The sequence below is a fragment of the Balaenoptera borealis genome, assembly GCF_965194805.1.
Source record: "Balaenoptera borealis genome assembly, chromosome: 7".
In the NCBI taxonomy this organism is placed as follows: domain Eukaryota; kingdom Metazoa; phylum Chordata; class Mammalia; order Artiodactyla; family Balaenopteridae; genus Balaenoptera; species Balaenoptera borealis.
The window spans coordinates 19,402,580-19,423,416 of record NC_138864.1 but is presented as its reverse complement, the minus strand read 5'-3'; the positions used below and the strand labels follow the sequence as shown (position 1 = coordinate 19,423,416).

At 40.3% G+C, this 20,837-nt stretch overlaps 1 protein-coding gene across 18 annotated transcripts in view; it reads right to left on the bottom strand.

Moving 5' to 3' along the window:
• The window catches only part of NRCAM (neuronal cell adhesion molecule), a 318,604-nt gene that overhangs the window by 25,007 nt on the left and 272,760 nt on the right, over window positions 1-20,837 (bottom strand). For 5 of the 18 annotated variants that reach the window (XM_082399714.1, XM_082399727.1, XM_082399731.1 and 2 more), the window contains 8 exons: window positions 16,289-16,486; window positions 16,121-16,191; window positions 14,895-15,120; window positions 14,383-14,498; window positions 12,841-13,045; window positions 9,392-9,514; window positions 7,934-8,119; window positions 6,869-6,904 (listed from right to left, as the gene is read on the bottom strand). In XM_082399714.1, the coding sequence (XP_082255840.1) occupies window positions 6,869-6,904; window positions 7,934-8,119; window positions 9,392-9,514; window positions 12,841-13,045; window positions 14,383-14,498; window positions 14,895-15,120; window positions 16,121-16,191; window positions 16,289-16,486 (1,161 nt within the window). The remainder of the gene's footprint in view (window positions 1-6,868; window positions 6,905-7,933; window positions 8,120-9,391; window positions 9,515-12,840; window positions 13,046-14,382; window positions 14,499-14,894; window positions 15,121-16,120; window positions 16,192-16,288; window positions 16,487-20,837) is intronic. The other 13 variants (XM_082399728.1, XM_082399717.1, XM_082399721.1 and 10 more) reach the window with 3 other exon arrangements.

Genomic DNA, 20,837 nt, shown 5'->3' with positions numbered 1-20,837 from the left:
GGGCGTGGTGTGTGCCTCACCTGGGCCTGTCTCAAACATACCCTCTGAACCCCCAAAACCAGAGTCCCCTCAGCACCAACTCGAATTTTGTATGCTGTTCCTGGCATTAGACCCTATAACCCAAAGAAGCTCCGAGAACCATTTACAGTTTCTTTCCTCCATTCTTCTTTGCCTATGGAAATTTTGCAAAAACAACACATTTGAATCTTTTAAGGGAACAGAAGTCACTTAATGCCGTTCCAGAAAGGAAAATACACTTTATAAGCTAAAGACAAAATCTAGGGTGCTTCAGTTCACCATTTTAGATGATTATAAGTTGAGTCATGTCAAATAAATCAGTGAAAATGAAGAAATAAATGAAAACGTCCTCAGAGAAAAATCGACTGGATATCAGATTGCATTTTAATTGCATATATTCCCATTGGGTTAAATCTTTTTGATACAAAGGAAGCTTCTTGATCTGAACCTTGCCTTGTGAAATTGAGTTTCTCTAATGATATTTCTAAAAAGAACTGTTATACATTAAATAGCTGGATCGAACTATGGAAAGGATTGTTTTTTAAGGTCCACAAGATGAATCGTTCGGTAAACTTAAATACCTTAAAATTTATCCAAGTTATAGATTCAACCTTTCCCAAGTACTGGTTTTTCTAAACCCATAGTTTTTTTTTTTAATATTTATTTGCATGATAAAGGCCTAAACAGAAAGTTGGACTATATTCAACATTTTGTCACAAACATTCACTGGCCACCCAGCTCATTACGTGCAGAGCACACTTCATTAAGGAGGGGGCACCGGGTTCTCATAAACTGCTGAAAACTAAAGCTGCCCCATCTCCTAGTAGATGTGGCCAGGATGTAGTAGAGTGCCTGACTTGGGGATCCATTAAACATAGAAATATAATTATTCATTATTACTCTTGTTTACAAGTCGTGGATAAAGAACAGTTTTAGGTACCACAACCTGAAAATAACATATGCAATGGAACTTATTATGTCCCTTGTATTTAATAACATGAACCAAAGAGATTCCTAGTTACATATAAAATATATAGGTTGATGGTTCGCTCTGATTTTTTCAGATACATCTGATCCATTTATTTGGATCCAGTTATTTTTCAACATGATCCACAGTACATCCTGAAAATGTTCTCAATCTCCTCAAATGTAGCCCCCAAATTAAAAACCGGGTAACAAAATCATTTCTTACTGCCAGCTACACCATATTCAACATAAAAATTCACATGCTCTGGTCCCTCATATTCCCAACTGATATTGGCTGAGGTCTCAGCAGTGGCAGTAGTAAGTTTGCTGATCCTGGGGTTTACTGCTTGAAGTAAATATACAACAGAAAAATAAAACAGACAGACAATCCAACTGCAAAAACGTACACACACAACATGTAAAATAAGCTTAAGTACCCTGAAATTGTTCCAGTAAAATGAAATTAGAACTGACTGTTGAAATTCAGGGTTCCCTCTTACTTCACTTTCATTACAGAAAGGGTTTTCATTTCTTAAACTACAGCATTAGGAAATAAATTAGTAATCAGAAATAATGAGTTCTATTGAATTAAAATGTATGAGTTCTGTGATGTGGGTCCTGAACAGTGTAAACTGTTGTCCATGAGAGACAGTCCCAGGGAACATCAGAGTCTCCATTTACTGATGTACAGCAGGAAGGGAGCTGCCAAACAATGCCGGGGGCAGAGGTCACAGAACATGGGAGACTGCAAGGTAAAACCCCATACTAGTGGCTGCTTTTCCACGCTATTTATCATCTCAGTGCAGGTCTTTAAGGAATTTGTGTTGGGTGAGAAAAAGATGCTCCTTAGAATACCAGCTTCTGACTTATTTTGAGTCACACATTTCTTTAAGAATCTGCCTCTAGGGAGTTCAGGGACCCCAGATGAGGAGCACCTACTCTGGAGAAGGTTGGATAGTTAGGGCACACTGGAAGAGAAGCTGCAAAAAAAAAAAAAAAAATGCCCAATACTCTTTATCAGAAGTGAAGAACCAAGAAATAAAAGGAAGAAGAACTACTTCACTTGACACACCCCAGAAAGCAAGATGATCTTACCTGCCGGGTGTTCGTTATGTATCATGTTCTGAAAAATCATAGTGCAATCTAAACGGCTGCCTGAAACACCAAATTACGGAGCCTACGCGATGCTATATGCTTTTCACCTAGTTAAGATGACATCTACAGTCATTAAAAGATGTTATTTGGCTACCTAAGCCTGACAATTCCATCAGCCTTTCCTCAATAGCCTAAAGTAAAAATGACATATTTACAGCTATGTTAACTTGGATAGTTAAACAATGATAAGATCAATTATTATCCCTGGGAAAACATCCTAGCATAGTAAACCAGAAAGCATGAATGGGCTACTCAGACTCTAAAATTCCCAAGTATGTTATATAATTTAGAAGCTAAAGCCCTCCACTGCAACAAATTCGATGAAATAGCCTTTCCTGGGATCAAAAAGAGAAGTATATTAAAGAAATTCAATAATGCATTTGACCTCTGTGATCTAATGCACCATCACATATATACTGTGTGCCCCTCTGTGCTAAGGGTGGGAAACAGCAGAAAACAAAACTGATTATGGAATTATATATAGTCTTTCTGTGGACCTAACTGACTTCAGTTGTCTGAGGTTCTCCTCTTAAAGGAATAATGATAGGAGTATGATCAAGCAACAGAGACATATTTACAACAGTACTAATGAACATGTGTGTAACACATCAGTGGCAAAGAACCCAGGCAAAACATTACTTTTCTTTAAAAATTTCTGGAATCATGAAACTGAGGAATTTAGTCTTGGGGTAATTATGGAAGATGTTCAAGGCAGAACCATACCTTCCAACAGAAGAGCAATCAGCTTATTTTTAAAGACACCCAGAGGAGACAGTGCAATTTCCTAAGGTTATGCGGTTTGGCCCCTTTTATCATAGAGAATTCTAACCCTCCTTGCTTTTAATCCCCACTCATGCACTTACTGAACTAACACTCACTGAGCACCTATGACATGCCAGGCAATGTTTCCTTGGATGTGCTATTGTCATTTCTCCTCCAGGCTTTCTTAAATCTGTATCTAATCTCTCTTCCTACTCTAAGTCTTTCTTTGTACAGCCCACCAGCGTGGTTACCTACGTTTTAGCTTCCGAAACTACATCTCTGATCCTGTCACTTCCCTGTTTCAAATGTGGATGGCTTACCTCTGCCCACAGGTGGACCGCTGGGTATAACCCAAACATCCTGTGGATTTTTAAACCCCATGCCTTGGCTTATTCCCTCTCCTAAGAATTTATACACCCCACCCCCCTGACTCATCTGCCAAAATTCTATCCGTCCTTCAAGTTCAATATTACTTTCTTTGGGAAGCTTTTCCTGATCCTGTTTGGCAAAATAAATGGCTCACTCCTCTAAGCTCAGGTAACATTTTGTTCAAATTCCATCTCTTTTCACTCTTTTTTTATGTGTTGTCTTACCTGCCAGATTGTAAGCACATCAAAGGCAGAGTCTGCCTTACTGTCCTAACACACAGTGCCTTAAAAAAGGCTGATGCTTTTTATGGGCCAGATAGACATGAGCTGTTGATTGACTGAACCTTCTATATAGTTGGAGATTTCTGTTTTGTTTGTTTGTTTGGTTTGGTTTAGTTCAGGCCAAATAAAGTTGTGAACTTTAAACTTGATTTTTACTCACTGGCCTTGTTTCTTGACCTAAGTGGTAGCTGTGCAATGGACTCTGGTGTAATGATACAGTGAGAGTCTGACCACAGAGAGGATTCGTCACCTGCGCCTCAGTGCCGTCCTCTGCTCTGTCCTGTTTGACCACAGTCGGCTGCTAATTAGGTCAAGAGCCAGGTTCAGTTCCTGACTTTCCAGTTAGTTTCTCCCTATTCCTGTGCCCCAACTAGTCACCTCACAAAAGTGTCCTGATGACTGGTCCCAAGGTGAGAAAGCAGATAATAGTCCACAGATAAAGCAGGGTCCATCCATCAGCAATACTGGGACCGTAAGTCAAATCCATTATCTGCGTGTTTTCAGTTCATTTCTATAGATGCCTTCACAGGTCTATTTCCTAGAACCCCAGACCCTGAAGTTATTTAAATGGACAAAGAAATTGAACAAAAGCAGCCAAACATCTACAGTTTCTTACACCGATATTGAGAGTTTTGACCAAAGACACAGACCAAAATAAGTGACTCCTGAAGATTTCGAGTACCTATTTCCATGCTCAAACTGAGGATAACGGTAAGGAAAAGGGTTAGCCTGGCATAATACAGCTAACTGAACTCTCCTGGCTTCTACTTCATGGTTTAGATAATCATTTTGTAATTGTATACAAAATGCATACAATGTAATTGTATATTTGGAAGCCTGGGTTTCATTCACATCTCTTAAAGTCTGTAAGAAAATTTTAAAATGTAAACTCAGAGCCATCTCTTTTCCTCTCTTCATAAGTGAATGAAAATCCCTAGAGGCTGATGTTTCTATAGCCAAGGATATCACACCTGTTTTCTCTCAATGGTTCATCTCTTACTCTGTTTCATGGTGCTTCAAATTAAAATATAAAAGATTAAAAATATATATATAAAAGATATATTAAAAATACTAAAATTGGGAACGATTGTGGAGAATTTTTATTTTTCTTGTCTCCCAGAAAGTCCCTAAACTCTACACGAAGAAGGAAAACAGAGAAGAGGATAGAATTCATTCCTAGATTGAAAAAAGAAATATTTTTAAGGAAGGGAAACCCAGGGAAACAAATTATTCTCTAGCAGTTTAAAGTCTCATCATGGTAAAATATCATCATTTTATGCAAGCAATGTTTACTTACTGATGCACTATTAAATGAAACAATATAGAAAAGAAGGTTAGATTTAGCTTTTAAAAAAAATTTTAAACACCGTTTCTCTTTATATCTGAGTTCCACCAGATTTCAACACTGGGGGCTTTAGGAACCTTCGGAGACTCTCTTTTTGCTTGTCTCTATAATCAGAAGTAATTCACAATTCAATTTAGTAAGATCAAATGGTAAAACCTCAACTATATTAATTGACATTTCTTTTAGTCAGTCTGAATTCATTAAAATCAGCGGGTGAGGGGCTTCCCTGGTGGCGCAGCGGTTGAGAATCTGCCTGACAATGTAGGGGACACGGGTTCGAGCCCTGGTCTGGGAGGATCCCACATGCCGCGGAGCTACTAGGCCCGTGAGCCACGACTACTGAGCCTGCGCGTCTGGAGCCTGTGCTCCGCAACGGGAGAGGCCGCGATGGCGAGAGGCCCGCGCACCGCGATGAAGAGTGGCGCCCGCTCGCCGCAACTGGAGAAAGCCCTCGCACAGAAACGAAGACCCAACACAGCCATGAATAAATAAATAAATAAAATTAAAAAAAAAAAATCAGCGGGTGATGTTTTTTTCCAGTGGCATGCACGTCCTCTTCCAATATGACAAGTCAACGGAAAGCACGAACTGCCCTGCTGCAGCTCAATTAATCGGCTACTGCCTCTAGGCTGAGCCCCAGTGGCATGGCCACTGCACAGGGAAAGCGGCCAGGCTTTCTCTGGAACGCTTCCATGAAAGGGTCTAAGGGGAACCCAGCAGTAAATTATTGTAAATCCACCACGGATTTTAATGGCTATCTAATCATCCCCAGAAAGAAGCACACATATAAAAGAGAGGTTCCCATCCTTCCACGATCTTGCGAACATTTTGAATGTTTACAACTTTGTTCTTTCAAGGGTAAAAACACCTATAAAACATTATTAAGATGATTGAAAATGGCTACAGTTCTTATTCAATCATTCCCAAATCTACCTGATCTATGTTTTAAAATTTACCAAGACTCTGAACATAAGATTTGTAAGAAAAGAGAAGATATGATCAGGCCTAAGCTCCCGAGATTTGAACAACTTAGGGCAAAGCACTTATTTCTTTTGGTCGACTTTTTCTTCATTCCAATTTGTACTTGTTCAGTCTGTCAAAGCCCAAGAAAATCCCTGGCCAGGGGTGCTCTACATGAGACCACTGCCATGTGAGGCAGGGCGGCCTCCACTGCTCCCTAAAAAGCTGACAAATCTACCAAGAGCCAAGAGTCAAAGACTGGGGGGATCTTTGGGTGGAAGAAATACTACAATTCATTCCAGCACCATTCTCCCAACCAATCCTCCTCATCCAGAGAGCTGTGAGCAATAAAGGAGAACAAAAGTAATTCACTGTGATTGTTGGCTCTTCCCCAGGAGGAGACTTAAGCAGTCTGGCGAAGACAGAAATGGAATAACACAGCTGAGCAGAGCATGCGGGCTGCCTGAACACTTGGTCAGAGGGGATCCCACTGGGGAGGCTTTCAGTCCCAGGGCAGCTGGAGTACGGCTAAGCTGAAATTCCGGGAGGACAGTGTAGTGTGATGCCAGCAACGTGTGCACTGTGTCTAGGAGGGGTACAGGTAAATCAGATTAGAACAGGAAGCTCGGCTGGTCTGATTTCTGACTGGCTGTTTTTATCACGGGACTAACATTTCTGAACCCTTCACAGACGGCATGGCCATCATGAGGGTCTGCGGCAAAGGTACAGTTTGGGTCCTGTCTGGTCTAGCCACGGTCATAGCATTAAAAGCCAAGATTAGGATTTGGACCTGGGATAAGTCTTGAGAAAAGGTGAATTCAATGGGTGGCCTTCTCCTTGTAAAAAAGACTAGACATGAATTTTAAAGTCAAGATCTTGCAGGATCTTATCTTCCTTTTGGTGCTTCAAAGCTTATTTTAAATATTTTCTCTTTTAACCCATGCTGCACTTCCCCATGGTTAACATGGCAAATTTCACACATGTAGAAAGTCATGCAGTTGAATGATTTTACCTTTGCCTGCACCTACATCAGGTGGGAGAATACCAGCTTTCACAAAGGGAAACAGAAATAGGACACTATATAGTTAGCATGTAAAGCTACATAAAAACACTTCTTAAAATGCTAAAGCATGCAAGAAGAATGGAGCGTACCACATCAGGTACAGGGGACAAAGGTACGTTTTTGTTCCCAAACTTACCAGTAATCAAATCTCCACATTACTTAAAGCGCTTTATTCATACTTGCCTATTATGTAAGAAGGCTTAGGAGATTTCAAGCCAATTTTGGGGTAAAAATGTCAATTTCTTATGCTATGGAAGATAATCAAATAAATGATCCTTAAGCAATTCTACAATTTAGAGACATGCAAAACCTTCTACAATGTTTTTGATCATTTTCATTGAATCTCAAGTTTTTCAAAATCATTTTTAGAAGTATTAAAGGAAGTGTTCATTCTTTTTCTAAATACTTTAATGGGGCTCTTTTGCTTTCTGTACCAGATGGCATAGCAAACTATGAAGTCCCATGCTCAAACACAAAGTACATGCATTATTTAATAACTGTTTTGATTTCCTTGCTAGAAAACCTAAATCAGTATGCAGACTAGCAAATTATTTTCTGGTGAATCAAGACCAGAACCACAGTTACATATATTTATTTGTGTGTAGGTATGCATGTCTGTGTGTGCGTGTATTACACATATGTGTATGTGGGTATATAGGTAAAGTTGCAGATAGGAAAAAACATTGCCGTGAACTTTGAATTTAAGTGTGGCAAAATACTGTAATTTCCCACTCTCACCTCAATATTTTAATATAAGTTTAAAAATTTCATAGGGACTTAAAAAACAAACATCAAATCATTATTCCAGTATGAATTAAATAGCTGCTTATATATATATATATATATATATATATATATATATATATATATATATATATCAGAATGAGAGGTTACAGATAAGTGTTTGTATTAATTGGGTAGCATGGATACTTCCATGGTAAGAAGGAAAGAAAAAGCATAAACTTAAAGATTTTTGTCTCACGATACTTCTCGTTATATGGATTTTATACATACCCATCTTACCTTCATCCATAGTTGTTATCGCTTCCTCTGTTATTTGACTTCCTGATCCTGCTACTGTTTGTGCATAGAAATAAAATTTATATCGAGTGCTGAAATTTAAATTTTTTAAAGTCCAGCGGGTCTTGTTGGCAGGAATTTTCAAATCTACCAGAGGGCCTAATTCATGGGTGCTGTTAACTGTCAATAAGAATATAAACAAAATAAAGTAATAAAATAAATGAAAAAGCCAAAAGAAAACAAACACACTGATACAGAGAACAGAACAATGGTCACCAGAAGGGAAGGGGAATGGGGGGAGGTTGAAATGGGTAAAGGAGTCAACTGTATGGAGACGGATGGAAACTAAACTTTAGTGGTAGGCACACTGTAGTGTATATGGAAGTCAAAATACAGTGTTGTACACATGAAACTTACATAATGTTATAAACCAATGTTACCGCCATGAAAAAAAAAGAACAAAGTGCATTCCCCGTTCATTGCTGTAGGAAGACTATCGTAAATAAATGTGTCAACCAAAAATGTTAAACCTGGACTACACTGACTTTTGTAATCCTACTCACTCTTTGTCTGACATAATTGATAACCTGACATAGTCCTATAATTGGGAGATTGGGATTGACATACACACACTGCTATATATATAAAATAGATAACTAATAAGGGCCTACTGTATAGCACAGGGAACACTACTCAACACTCTGTAATGACCTGTATGGGAAAAGAATCTAAAAAAAGAGTGGATATATGTATATGTATAACTGATTCACTTTGCTGTACACCTGAAACTAACACAGCATTATAAATCAACTATACTCCAATAAAAATTTTAAAAAATGATAATCTCAAGGGTCACACTGCGATTCTAATACAAATGCATATATTAATGTATGTATGTATATATGTAAATATATATACATAGATATTTAATTGTTTTTGCATACATTTTAAATATAAAAAAATAAACTATGGGATAAACCATAAAAAAAATCCTATAATATGGTGTAACAAGGGGAAATACATTTTCCATGGGCTTCTAAGCTGGGAGAATTTTCTGGTTGAATCGCAATAGCATTTCTCATGTCTTTGTTTTTGCAGGCGGAGTCATGGGTTGTTAAATAACCCCAAATCTCATCTTCAGAGGCCTTGTGCCAAAGGAACCCCTCTTCTTACCATTTGCTGGTTATACAATACATGACGCCTACACACATAATGACAGCATGCACCTAAACCCCATGCTCAAGGTCTGTATTATTCTACATGTTATTTAATTTTCAAAAGCACATGTCATTTTTCTTTAAAAAGTATGATTTGAAGTTCCTTCTAGAATAACACTTGAAGGTATATGTATATATTCTACAGCTGTAAAGAAATACCCCGTTTGTATTTTAAGATAACAGTCTTTTTCCTTCGTAAACCATATTTCCCTGTTTCCTTCTCCCCATAACTTACTTGGCTGATATTTTAAGGTGTACTCTGTCAAAATGCCATTCGGGTGGCTTGGTGGCTCCCATTCCAAAGTGAGAGAATCTAGCGTTGGATTAACAATCTTCAAAGAGGATGGAGCGCTGGGGACTTCAAATGAGACATACAGTCAACACAAAGGTTTCTGAATGTTTCAAACTGTATTAAAGTGACATATTTCACCAGGTCCACACAACTCATCAAGACTCTTTTTTTTGGCTGCGCCAGACGGCATGCGGGATCTTAGATCCCTGACCCAGGTTCAAACCCGTGCCCCCTGCAGAAGTGCGGAGCCCTAACCACTGGACTGCCAGGGAATTCCCCATGATTTTTGTCTTCTGTAACTCATTTTTGTTCCTGATTCAGCTGAAAATACGTTAATAGAAACCTGTTTCGCTTTTCCTCTTTTTCCCTCACCATTTCCATTTAGATTCATTAAAACCATCCTCTCCAAATACATAAGGGCTTTGCCTTTATATGGACCCAAACCAATGGTTTTAAAAGAGATGGTACTTGTTTGTTTCGTGAATGGGGTCTTAATAAAAGCAAACTAGTGACTGAGTGGAACTATTCTAACCAGACCGTTGAGTAGAAGCAGCTGTTTTCTGGGCTATTAAGGACTGTTTTCTCCAGCAAACCAGGTGTCTCCAAACAGTCAGAATACCCTGCCTGCCGGGCTCTGGGCCTGAGCCAGCCGCCCCAAGTGCAGAGGAGCTCTTATCCGGAGAGCTGAGAGACGGCCGGCAGCTCGCAGTGATGGACAAGAGCCTGGGTGCTGGCACAGCCCTGGCTCTGGGGAAGGAGCGCAGGGTGTCAGGTTCTCCGTGGCAGAGGCTGGCAAATTACCAGCGGAAACATGCCCTGTCTTCTTTTATTCACTTCCTCAGAGCATGATGGACGATGGCAGCCCTCCCTCACGATCATGACCTTCTCTACCCAACCTACCACGTTCCCTAAAACCTCCTGTCCCTCTAGCCAGAAACCAGGCAGTCGAGCTGAATTTCCCCCTCTGCCTCATTTCCACCATCTCCTGGGACACTAGATCCTGCCACATCCACCCTGCTAACCTCAACTGTATCCATTCCCTCCTCGTCTCTCCACCACTGCCCCCCTTCAGACCCTTGGTGGCCTTGCCTAGAACAGTCCTGGCCCATAGTTCTAAGCTTCCGCAAATCACCCCTTTGAGAATCTGATGACAGCCCCAAACTCTCCCCAGAAAAATATACGCACCTTGTATATAATATTAGGGGGTTCACAGAGCTCCTTAAACCCATTCATTGACACCCGAAGAGACTGCCGTCCTCAGGTTAAGAGCTCCTGGCTTGAGGGTTAATATCCATAGCATTTAAGACTATCCATTGTTTTGGTCCTCCCTAGCTGACCTTCCTCCCTTTTCTCACCGTTCTCGGCTGCCTGACTTACCGTTCCCTGAAGGAGCCATGATGTTTCCTACCTTTGTGTCTTTGGACAGACTACTCTTCTCTTGTCTGTTCTTTAATTCCCTGGTTCTCTTTTCTATGGCACCTTCCCCTGAGCCATCTAAAGGGCCAGTGTAGGGTCTCACTAGCGAAAGCCTCTAGTGGAAGGAGCCCTAAACCTCCAAGGAGCAACGAGGCTGAGGACAAGCCACTGTAATTAGATAGGAGGTGGACACAGATGATTCTCAGAGGCTGTTGGGCAGCTGCCAACACCATGAGCCCTTCAACCAGGAGCCAGGACAGGGTTTGTCTGTGAACTGCTTTTAACCACACCTGGGTATATATCGAAAAAAAAAAAAACCCACTAATTCAAGAAGATACATGCACCCCAACGTTTACAGCAGCATTATTTACAATAGCCCAAGCATGGAAGCAACCTAAGTGTTCATCAATAGATGAATGGATAAAGAAGATGTGGTACATATCTACAATGGAATACTACTCAGTCATAAAAAAGACTGTACACCTGTAACTTACATAATATTGTATAGCAACTATACTTCAATAAAAAAAGAATTGTCCTCTAAAACAAAATTGTAACCAAAATGTTTATTTAAAAAAAAAAGACCTAAGCAATCCACAGAAGCTATCTGGATCATTTTCAATACTGGCTTGAGGCAAAATTCAAGATAAGCAAAGGCCATGCTAGTGCCTTTCTTACTACATGGCCCTCTCTCCTCATCCACTAGGCTCCCAGGTGGCTGTGTCCTGACTCCTCTGGCCCCCGCTCCTACATCAGTTATGTTTGGTTCTCCCTTCCTCCTCCCCTTGCCATGGCCCACACTTGCAATGATTCTTCCTTTCTCTTTCCAACACATTCTGTCAAGACCGCCAACCTTCTAACTCAGTTCCACATTAGCATGAATTGCAAAGGTGCACTGAGAAAGAAGTAAACTACAACCTAGAGGATTCTTTTCCTTTCTAGATATTTTTCTTAGGTGATCACATCTAGTTCTCACGCTTTCTGGCTAAGGTAACTGAGGTTTAGAGAAATTGTATAACTTGCTTCGGGTCAGAAAGTTAATGACCCAAGTCAGCATCAAATTAGCAGGTTCTACAACCTAAGTGTCCATCAATAGATGAATGGATAAAAAAGCTGTGGTATATATATATATATACATACACACACACACACACACACACACACACACACACACACACACAATGGAATACTACTCAGCCATAAAAAAGAATGGAATTTTGCCATTCGTAGCAACATGGATGGACTTGGAGGGTATTATGCTAAGTAAAATGAGCTAGACAGCGAAAGATAAATACTGTATGATAGTGCTTATATGTGGAATCTAAAAAATACAATAAAGTAGTGAATACAACATAAAAGAAGCAGACTCACAGATATAGAGAATGAACTAGTAGTTACCAGTGGGAGGGAGGGGGAATACAGGAGTGAGGGAGTGGGAGGTACAGACTATTGGGGGTAAGACAGGCTCAAGGATGTACTTTACTACATGGGGAATATAACCAATATTTTGTAATAACTGTAAATGGAAAGTAACATTTAAAAATTGTATAAAAATAGGGAATTCCCTGGTGGTCCAATGGTTAGGACTTGGTGTTTTCACTGTCAGGGCCCAGGTTCAATCCCTGGTCGGGGAACTAAGATTCTGCAAGCCATGCAGCTCGGCCAAAAAAAAAAATTGTATAAAAATTTTAAAAATTAAAAACAAAAAATTAGCCAAGTTTTTGACCATGTGATTAACTGTGGAGAAAAATTTTAAGTCAAGAGAAAGGGGGTTTCAGGGAAGCCTCTGAAGCCTTCCCCACACCCTCAGGCCATAGACGAGCTGACACTCTGTCAGCTCTGTGTGTGCCGTGTTCATCTGTGGGAAAATCACATTTGGCTTCCAGAATATACTTTCTTTGGGGGCCCATCGGTCACGCAAAGTCTCTCAGGATGCACCACATGCTGCTAGGATCTCAGTGACACGTCCACCCTACCTCCTTCCGGGGTATTGAAGACCCTGTCGGGGCTGGCTGGGCCCTCCCCTTTCCCATTGACCACGCGGACGTTCAGTGTGTAGTGGCTAAAGGGCTCCAGCCCGGGCAACATGCCATGAGTCTTGCTGCCCTGGAAAGTGAGGATCTTTTTCTCAATATGGCGTCTGTTTCTTGTTGATGAACTCTGTGCCTTCCAGTAGTAAATCTGAAACGGCAAGAGTAAAAGTCAGGGATGGACAAGGGAGCCAACAGAATCCTCAGGCTCACAAAATTAAAGCTTTATTATTATCTTTTTTCCCAGAAAGTTCCCTTGGTACATTTTAGACTAGTGGAACAATGGACAGATATCAATTCTGAGGCAGGAGAGTAGGAGGCACAGGTAATGAGGGAAATTAAGAAATCGTCATGAAGCTCGGTTATGCCATGTTGTTGGAGAAGTCTAAGTGAAATAAACCAAAGAAACGAAACCGCATGAGACCCATACAGAAGGATTTAAGTGTCCTTTACTTGTATAAAATATTCTAATGGTAAAAATTACTGCCCAATATTTACATACTTTTCCAGAGTTAATACAACTTCATGTACAATATATCATTTAGTTTAATACTAAAAACCACAGTGAAGCTTTTATTATTACTACTCCTACAGTACAGAAGAGCCCCTGGGCTATCAAGAGGTAAGAAGACCCTCCACTTCAAGTCTAGGGCTTTCTCACTATGCCAAACTGCATCACTTAATTAAAAATACTTATTTTTTGGTATGAAATTGTAGACACAGATTTTGAAGAGATAAAGTGTTGATTAACTTTGGATAGAAATCCAGAACTGTTGTTTACTAAGCCCTCTTAAAGTCATCTTAGGAGTTTAAAGGCACTTTCAAGAGAAATCAACATATATACAGAATCTAGCAGTCTTAGAGGAAGAAAAACCAAAAACCCAAAGTTGAACATGATGCAGTGCAAAAACTGACCTCTAGAGGTCAGGGTTTGACCAATCAAAGCCTTGACTTCCTTGGTAGGTGTGAAAGTTCTTTGACCACCTCTCAATCAAAACTATGAATCGGTCTTTCTGTGCGTCCCAAGAACACAGATAAGTGATGTTTATAAGAATGACTGAGTTGGAACTCTATGATCTTGAACTATAAGCTATTTAAAACAAAAGTCTACATTGTTTTCTGGATAGTTTTGTTTGTTCAGCACATAGTTTTGTTCGTTTAAAACCACAGTCAGTGTGGTTTTAAAGCTAGGTGCATTTCATTACATTCTAGCTTTTTGAACATTAGTTTTCCCCATTTCGTGCATGCCGTTACTGTTGAGTTGGCAGAATGTAGACTATCTGTGGGAAAAATGGAGAAAGAATTTTTTTCTCCCTTTGTGTGCAGTGAGATTTCAATCCAGCTCTAGCTGGGATGCTTCAGAGGTAGGCTTCCTGAGGCAGTACACCTGATGAACTCTCAAGGCCTCCTCTGGCCAAGCAAAGGGTGTCTGGCATTGGCCGACGGACTGTTTCTAAGAAAAGAACACGAAAGGTCTCTTTCACTTGCCCGATAGCCCTGCAGGTGTCCTCGGATACTTTTCAGAGGTACCGGGTCCCAGTGCACCTCGGCTAAGGTGCTGTTTACCACGTTTACGTGCACATTCCCGGGAGCCACCATTGGGACTAGGGAAAGATGAGAAAGGGGGGTAGAAGTATCAGTGTCATTTTGAATTTCATGCAAAAAATGTCACCGTCTCCTAATTTTGGCTTGAAACATGCCCCAGCCTGATTCTATGTATTATCAAGGATGGAGAATAGATGTTAGTTTTTTTTTTTTTTTGAGCTCTGTTCATTTGACTTTGTGAGAACAATATATCTTTTTAAAAAGTAATAACTTTTAACACGCTGAACCTATTTTCTACGTAGCAGGCTGTTTAGATGTAGAAATGTTGAGCTAAATCATGGCTGCCTCCCATCCTCCCTCCCAATCTCAGCACCTCTGGACATGGCCTTGACTTGCACTTTGGTAAGTCTGCTTTGCTGGGGAAAAACAGACATGAAGTAGCATCAGGCACTTACGGTCTTCTCCAGAATGTCCCAGGACCACAGCTGGCTCTGGAGCAAAGCCCGCGTCGTTCAGGGCCTGAACTTTGATCAGGTATGGGACAAAGGTCGGGGTGCCCGAGACAATGTATTTGGATACATCTGCCACAACCATAGACGTCCATTCATCATCACCATCCTTCTGGCGCCAGCTAACTTTGTACTGAAGGCCTGGTCCATTAGATTCGAAACCATTCAAGGGCTACAAGAAAAGCCAGACCATCAGAGCTTACAAAACAGATCAGCGGTGCTATCTCTTACTGGAACGGTAAATTCAATTCTCAGACTTAAAGACGGTGAGCGCTGCGCCACTAAAGTACAAGCTATGAACAATTTTCTCCAGGGACCTTCTGTCCTTTTTTTCACCTGTGATGAGATTCACAGCTTGTTTGGGATCAACATTTCAAAGGTGGTTAATTTCTATCTTGAAGTAGTAAAAACCACCTAGGTCTCTCAGATTCTGGCTCCACAGTCATGGGTAGGTGACATAAAACTTTCCAGGTATATAGTTTCCTTTATGTGTTCCTGGTTGTGTGACAGCACCTCACTGTCTATTTTACTTGGAGACTGAAATTGTGAACTACTTCTTTCTTTAAAAAAAAAAAGAGATTGGCTTGTCTTTCTATCCTGTTTCTACAGGCATGTATGTATCTAAGTATATACAAACATGTATGTATCTAAGTATGGATGTCTGGATCTATCTAAAATAAGTTTTTAGATCACACAAGTAAATATATATTAATTTTCCAAGTCCAGAAAATAGACAGGCCAAAAAAGAAAAAAGCAGAAGAAGTTGACTACTGGTACCTGTCTTCTAGATGGTTCTCTACGATGGTGACAATACAAGCTAGCATTTATTGAGCACATTCTATGTGATAGGCACCGCTTTAAGTGCGTTATAAGTGCATTAACTCCTTTAATCTTATGAGGTTGATTCATTGTTATTCCCATCACACAGATACACAGTAGAGATGTTAAAGAAATGCCTTAAAGTCACACAGTTACTAAGTGGCAAAGCTGGGGTTTGTACCATTCATTTTGGCTCCAAGGATCAAGCTTTTAACTACTACACAATTAATAAATATATGATATATGTATATACTCCAAAAAATGTGTGAAAGGGGATTTTAATACAGGTATTATTTAAAAACAACTTTTCTTTCCACTCTAAGATACAGTTGAGTATTTCAGACATAGCTCACCTTCCACGTAATCACCAAATTATCCGGCTCTGATCCCAGCCCTTCCACAGCCGTGGGATTTTTATCTGGTTCTAGAAGTTAAACAGCCACATATTCGTAAACTTTGGTCTTTTGCAAACAGTGGAAAACCTTTCTATTTTATTTCATATCACAGAAGTCCTGCTTTACCTGCAGCTTTAGTCAAATACTGCTCAGATGCCTCGCTGGGCAAGCTCCTCCCCAGGCTGTTTACTGCCATCACTCGGAAGGAATAGTTGACATAGGGCGACAACTTCAGCTGGGCTGTGGTCTGAGCTCCAGGGACTTCAGTTTGGTGATGCCACAGCCCCGGCTCATGCATTGCATCTTCATATTCGATGATGAATTCTGGCCACACCACACACACACAACAAGTCCAAGACATGAATTCAGTCACCCAATGGTAGGTTGCGAGGATAACGAACAGGACAATCTAACAAGAGCAGCTGAATGTGAATTATCTCACTTTCAAGAAAAATTCACTAGAATATTTTGATTTCAGAAGCCTAGCGTCCTCAACACTTAAGCAAATCCAATAAGAGTATGCTTTCTCTAGCATGCTGAGTTTAGCTCCTTAAAACTGTTTAGAAGTGACCCACATATTCCTAGGAAAGTTTGAACATACGAAAAGATGATTGATTTTTTTCATAACAGGAGATGTTACGTGAAATACAGAGAGATACCATTTCCCACCAAACAGACTGGCAACAATCAAATATTTAACACACTTTGTGAACTATGACACAGGGAAACAAGCATTCTCATACTTTGTGGGAAGTGTAAATTGGTACTTCTATAGAGGACAATTTAGAACATCTAACAATATTTAACTCAGAGACCCTTTGACACAGAAATTGTGCTTCCAGCAATTTATTTTGAATTAATGTGCTCATGCATATGTTCGAAGGCACATGAAAAAGAATCCACATGGCAGCATTGTTTGCAACTGAAACAACCTAATTGCAAACAACCTAAATGTTCATCAATAGGACACTGATTAAATAAATTATGATGCATCCACACAATGGAATATTCTGCAGCTGTAAAAAATGAATAGGGCTGCTCCACGTGTACTGAAACAGAATGATTTCTAAAATATATTGTTAAGTGAAACCAAGTAGGGTTTAGAACATAATCCAGCGTGTGCTGGATACTACAGTTGTATAAAAATAAAAAGATTTACTATAACATATACACATACACATACGCTTGAAAGTACATGTGTTACCTCTTGGAGGATACACACTGTAACACTGGTGTCACCAGAGGAATTGAGAATCAGGGGTGGGAGGAACACTTACTTTTCAGTGCATACCTACCCTCTTGTCTCTATTAAAATTTTGTGGTATGTACATGTTTTACCCTTGTAAAAAATAAGTATTTATTTGAAACAATATATGCACCCCAATGTTCATTGCAGCACTATGTACAATAAGCCAAGATATGGAAGCAACCTAAATGTCCATCGACAGATGAATGGATAAAGAAGATGTGGCACATACATACAATGGAATATTACTCAGCCATAAAAAGAATGAAATAATGCCACCTGCAGCAACATGGATGGACTTAGAGACAATCATATTAAGTGAAGTAAGCCAGGCAGAGAAAGACAAATATCATACGATATTGCATATATGTGGAATCTAAAAGAAAATGATACAAATGAACTTATATACAAAACAGAGATAGACCCACAGACATAGAAAACAAACTTGCGGTTACCAGAGGGGAAAGGTAGGGGGAGGGATAAATGAGGAGCTTGGGATTAACATATACACACTACTATATATAAAAGAGATAACCAACAAGGACCTACTGTATAGCAGAGGGAACTATGCTCAATATTTTGTAATAACCTATAAAGAAGAATGTCAAAAAAATATATGTATAACTGAATCACTTTGCTGTAAACCTGAAACTAATACAACATTGTAAATCAACTATACTTCAATAAAAAAAAAGAAATGCAAAAAATAGGTATTTAGATATACATTTCTGTGTATTAAGGAGTTAGGTCTATATAATCTAATAAGTGTTTATGTCTTAAAATCTACTGGGCACCACATAACTTGTCCAACCTTGTAAACAGATTTGACACCATCTTCCTCATTTCCTGTTTCACACTTATTTTCACATGGTACTCTCTTTTTATCACCACAAAGGCTTTGCAGAGATATGACGCTGTCACAGTGTGATGTAGCACTATTAATATTGAAACTGTGAACTGCCTCCAGCTAGTATTTCATGGGGTGTCTGACAGACGTCACAGTGTTTTTTAAAAACCAAAATTTTGGGGCTTCCCTGGTGGCTCAGTGGTTAAGAATCTGCCTGCCAATGCAGGGGACACGGGTTCAAGCCCTGGTCCAGGAAGATCCCACATGCCATGGAGCAGCTAAGCCCGTGTGCCACAACTACTGAGCCTGTGCTCTAGAGCCCATGAGCCACAACTACTGAGCCCATGTTCCACAACTACTGAAGCCTGCACACCTAGAGCCCGTGCTCCGCAACAAGAGAAGCCACCGCAATGAGAAGCCTGCGCACCACAAGGAAGAGTAGCCCCTGCTCACCACAACTAGAGAAACCCCGCGTGCAGCAACGAAGACCCAACGCAGCCAAAAAAAATAAAAAAAATAAAAACCAAAATTTAAAAATCAAAAACTTAATATCCAGAGGCACCCCTGAGGTTTGCTGAGGTTCTGTATGGTATTTCAATGCATGGTTTGAGAACTGTAGTTCTGCCTGGTCTCCCCATTCTCCCTCTTGTTCCTCTCTAGACCATTTTCAATACAATAGCCAGTGTGATCCATTCCTCTACTTCAGGGGTCCCCAACCCCCCGGGCTGTGGACCGATACTGGTCCGTGGCTTGTTAGGCGAGCGAGTGAAGCTTCATCTGCCGCTCCCCATCGCTTGCATTACCACCTGAACCATCATTTGCATTACTGCCTGAACCATGGCTCACATTACCGCCTGAACCATCCCCCCGCTCCCCCTCCATGGAAAAACTGGCTTCCACAAATCTAGTCCCTGGTGCCAAAAAGACTGGGGACCACTGCTCTACTTAAATCCCTCCAATTCCTTCCCAACCCCTACAAGGCCCTGCACAGTGGACATCCAACTCCACCCACCAACTCTCTGCCTCTTTGACCTTCTCTCCTCCTTCACTTCTTCTTGTTCATTTCACTCCAGCCAGCCACAGCGGCTTCCGAGAGACATGCTCCTGTCTCAGGGCCTTTGCTGTTTTTCTTGCTCTCCCTGGAAAGGTCTTGCTTCAGTTAAATGCATAGTGCGTTCACTACCTCCCTCCTCATGTCTTTATTGACATACTCAAATGTTACCTTCTTTTTTAAAATTTATTATTTTTTTAATTGCTGTATAGTTGATTCACAATATTGTGTTAGTTTCAGGTGTATAGCAAAGTGATTTGGTTATACATAAATAGATGTATATAACTATATTCTTTTTCCCCATTCTTTTCCTTTATAGTTTATTACAATATATCGAATATAGCTCGCTGTGCTATACAGTAAATCCTTGTTTATCTATTTTATATATGGTAGTGCACATCTGTTAATCCCAAATTCCTAATTTATTCCTCCCCCCCCTTCCCCTTTGGTAACCATAAGTTTGTTTTCTATGTCTATGAGTCTATTTTTATTTTATAAATTAGTTCATTTGCACTATTTATTAGATTCCACATATAAGTGATATCATCTAATATTTGTCTTTCTCCATCTTACTTCACTTAGTATGATACTTTCTAGGTCCATTCATGTTGCTGCAAATGGCATGATTTCATTCTTTTTTATGGCTGAGTAGTATTCCACTGTATATATGTACCACATCTTCTTTATCGATTCATGTGTTGATGGACACTTAGGTTGCTTCTGTGTCTCGGCTATTGTAAATAGTGCCACTATGAACTCTGGGATGCATGTATCTTTTTGAATTAGAGCTTTCATTTTTTCTGGATATATGCCCAGGGGTGGGATTGCTGGATCATCTGGTAACTCTATTTTCAGTTTTTTAAGGAACCTCCATACTGTTTTCCATAGGAATCTTACCTTCTTAAGGTAGCCTTTCCTGACCACCCTGTTTGTAATTATACCCCTGACCCTCATATTCTTTACTCCCCTTCTCCTGCTTTGTTCTTTGCATGGCCTAAACATGGACACACACATAATCATGTGTATAGATATATGTGTGTTTGACTCCTCTTGGAAGCAGATGCAGAGACAGAACTAAATGTGTAGGAGATTTATTTGGGGAAGAGTCCATGGAATATAAAAGAGAGAGAAAGCAGGAGACGGCAGGGAAGATCTTCAGACCGTAATGCAGGTCTGACAGCTGAGAAAGGAGAGGGGAAGGAGGTCTGTGTGGAAAAAGCCTCAGTCTCCAATACAGATAGATTCAGCCAGGTCAGCGAGGAGCCCAGAGTGAAGTTCTGCAGGAGGCATGGCTGAATCTAGGACCCTCGCTGTGCTCAGTCCCTGGACTAGCTCAGGAAGAGAGGGGCCTCACGGGAACACTGCAGCTGATCCCTAGGGAGGGGGCAGCAGATGCAGCCTGTTGCTGACATTCCTTGTAGTGGGTTGTCTCTTAAAAGGAGATCTGAGTAGTGTGTGTGTGTGTGTGTGTGTGTGTGTGTGTGTGTGTGTATACATATATATATATATATTTACACACATATATACATAT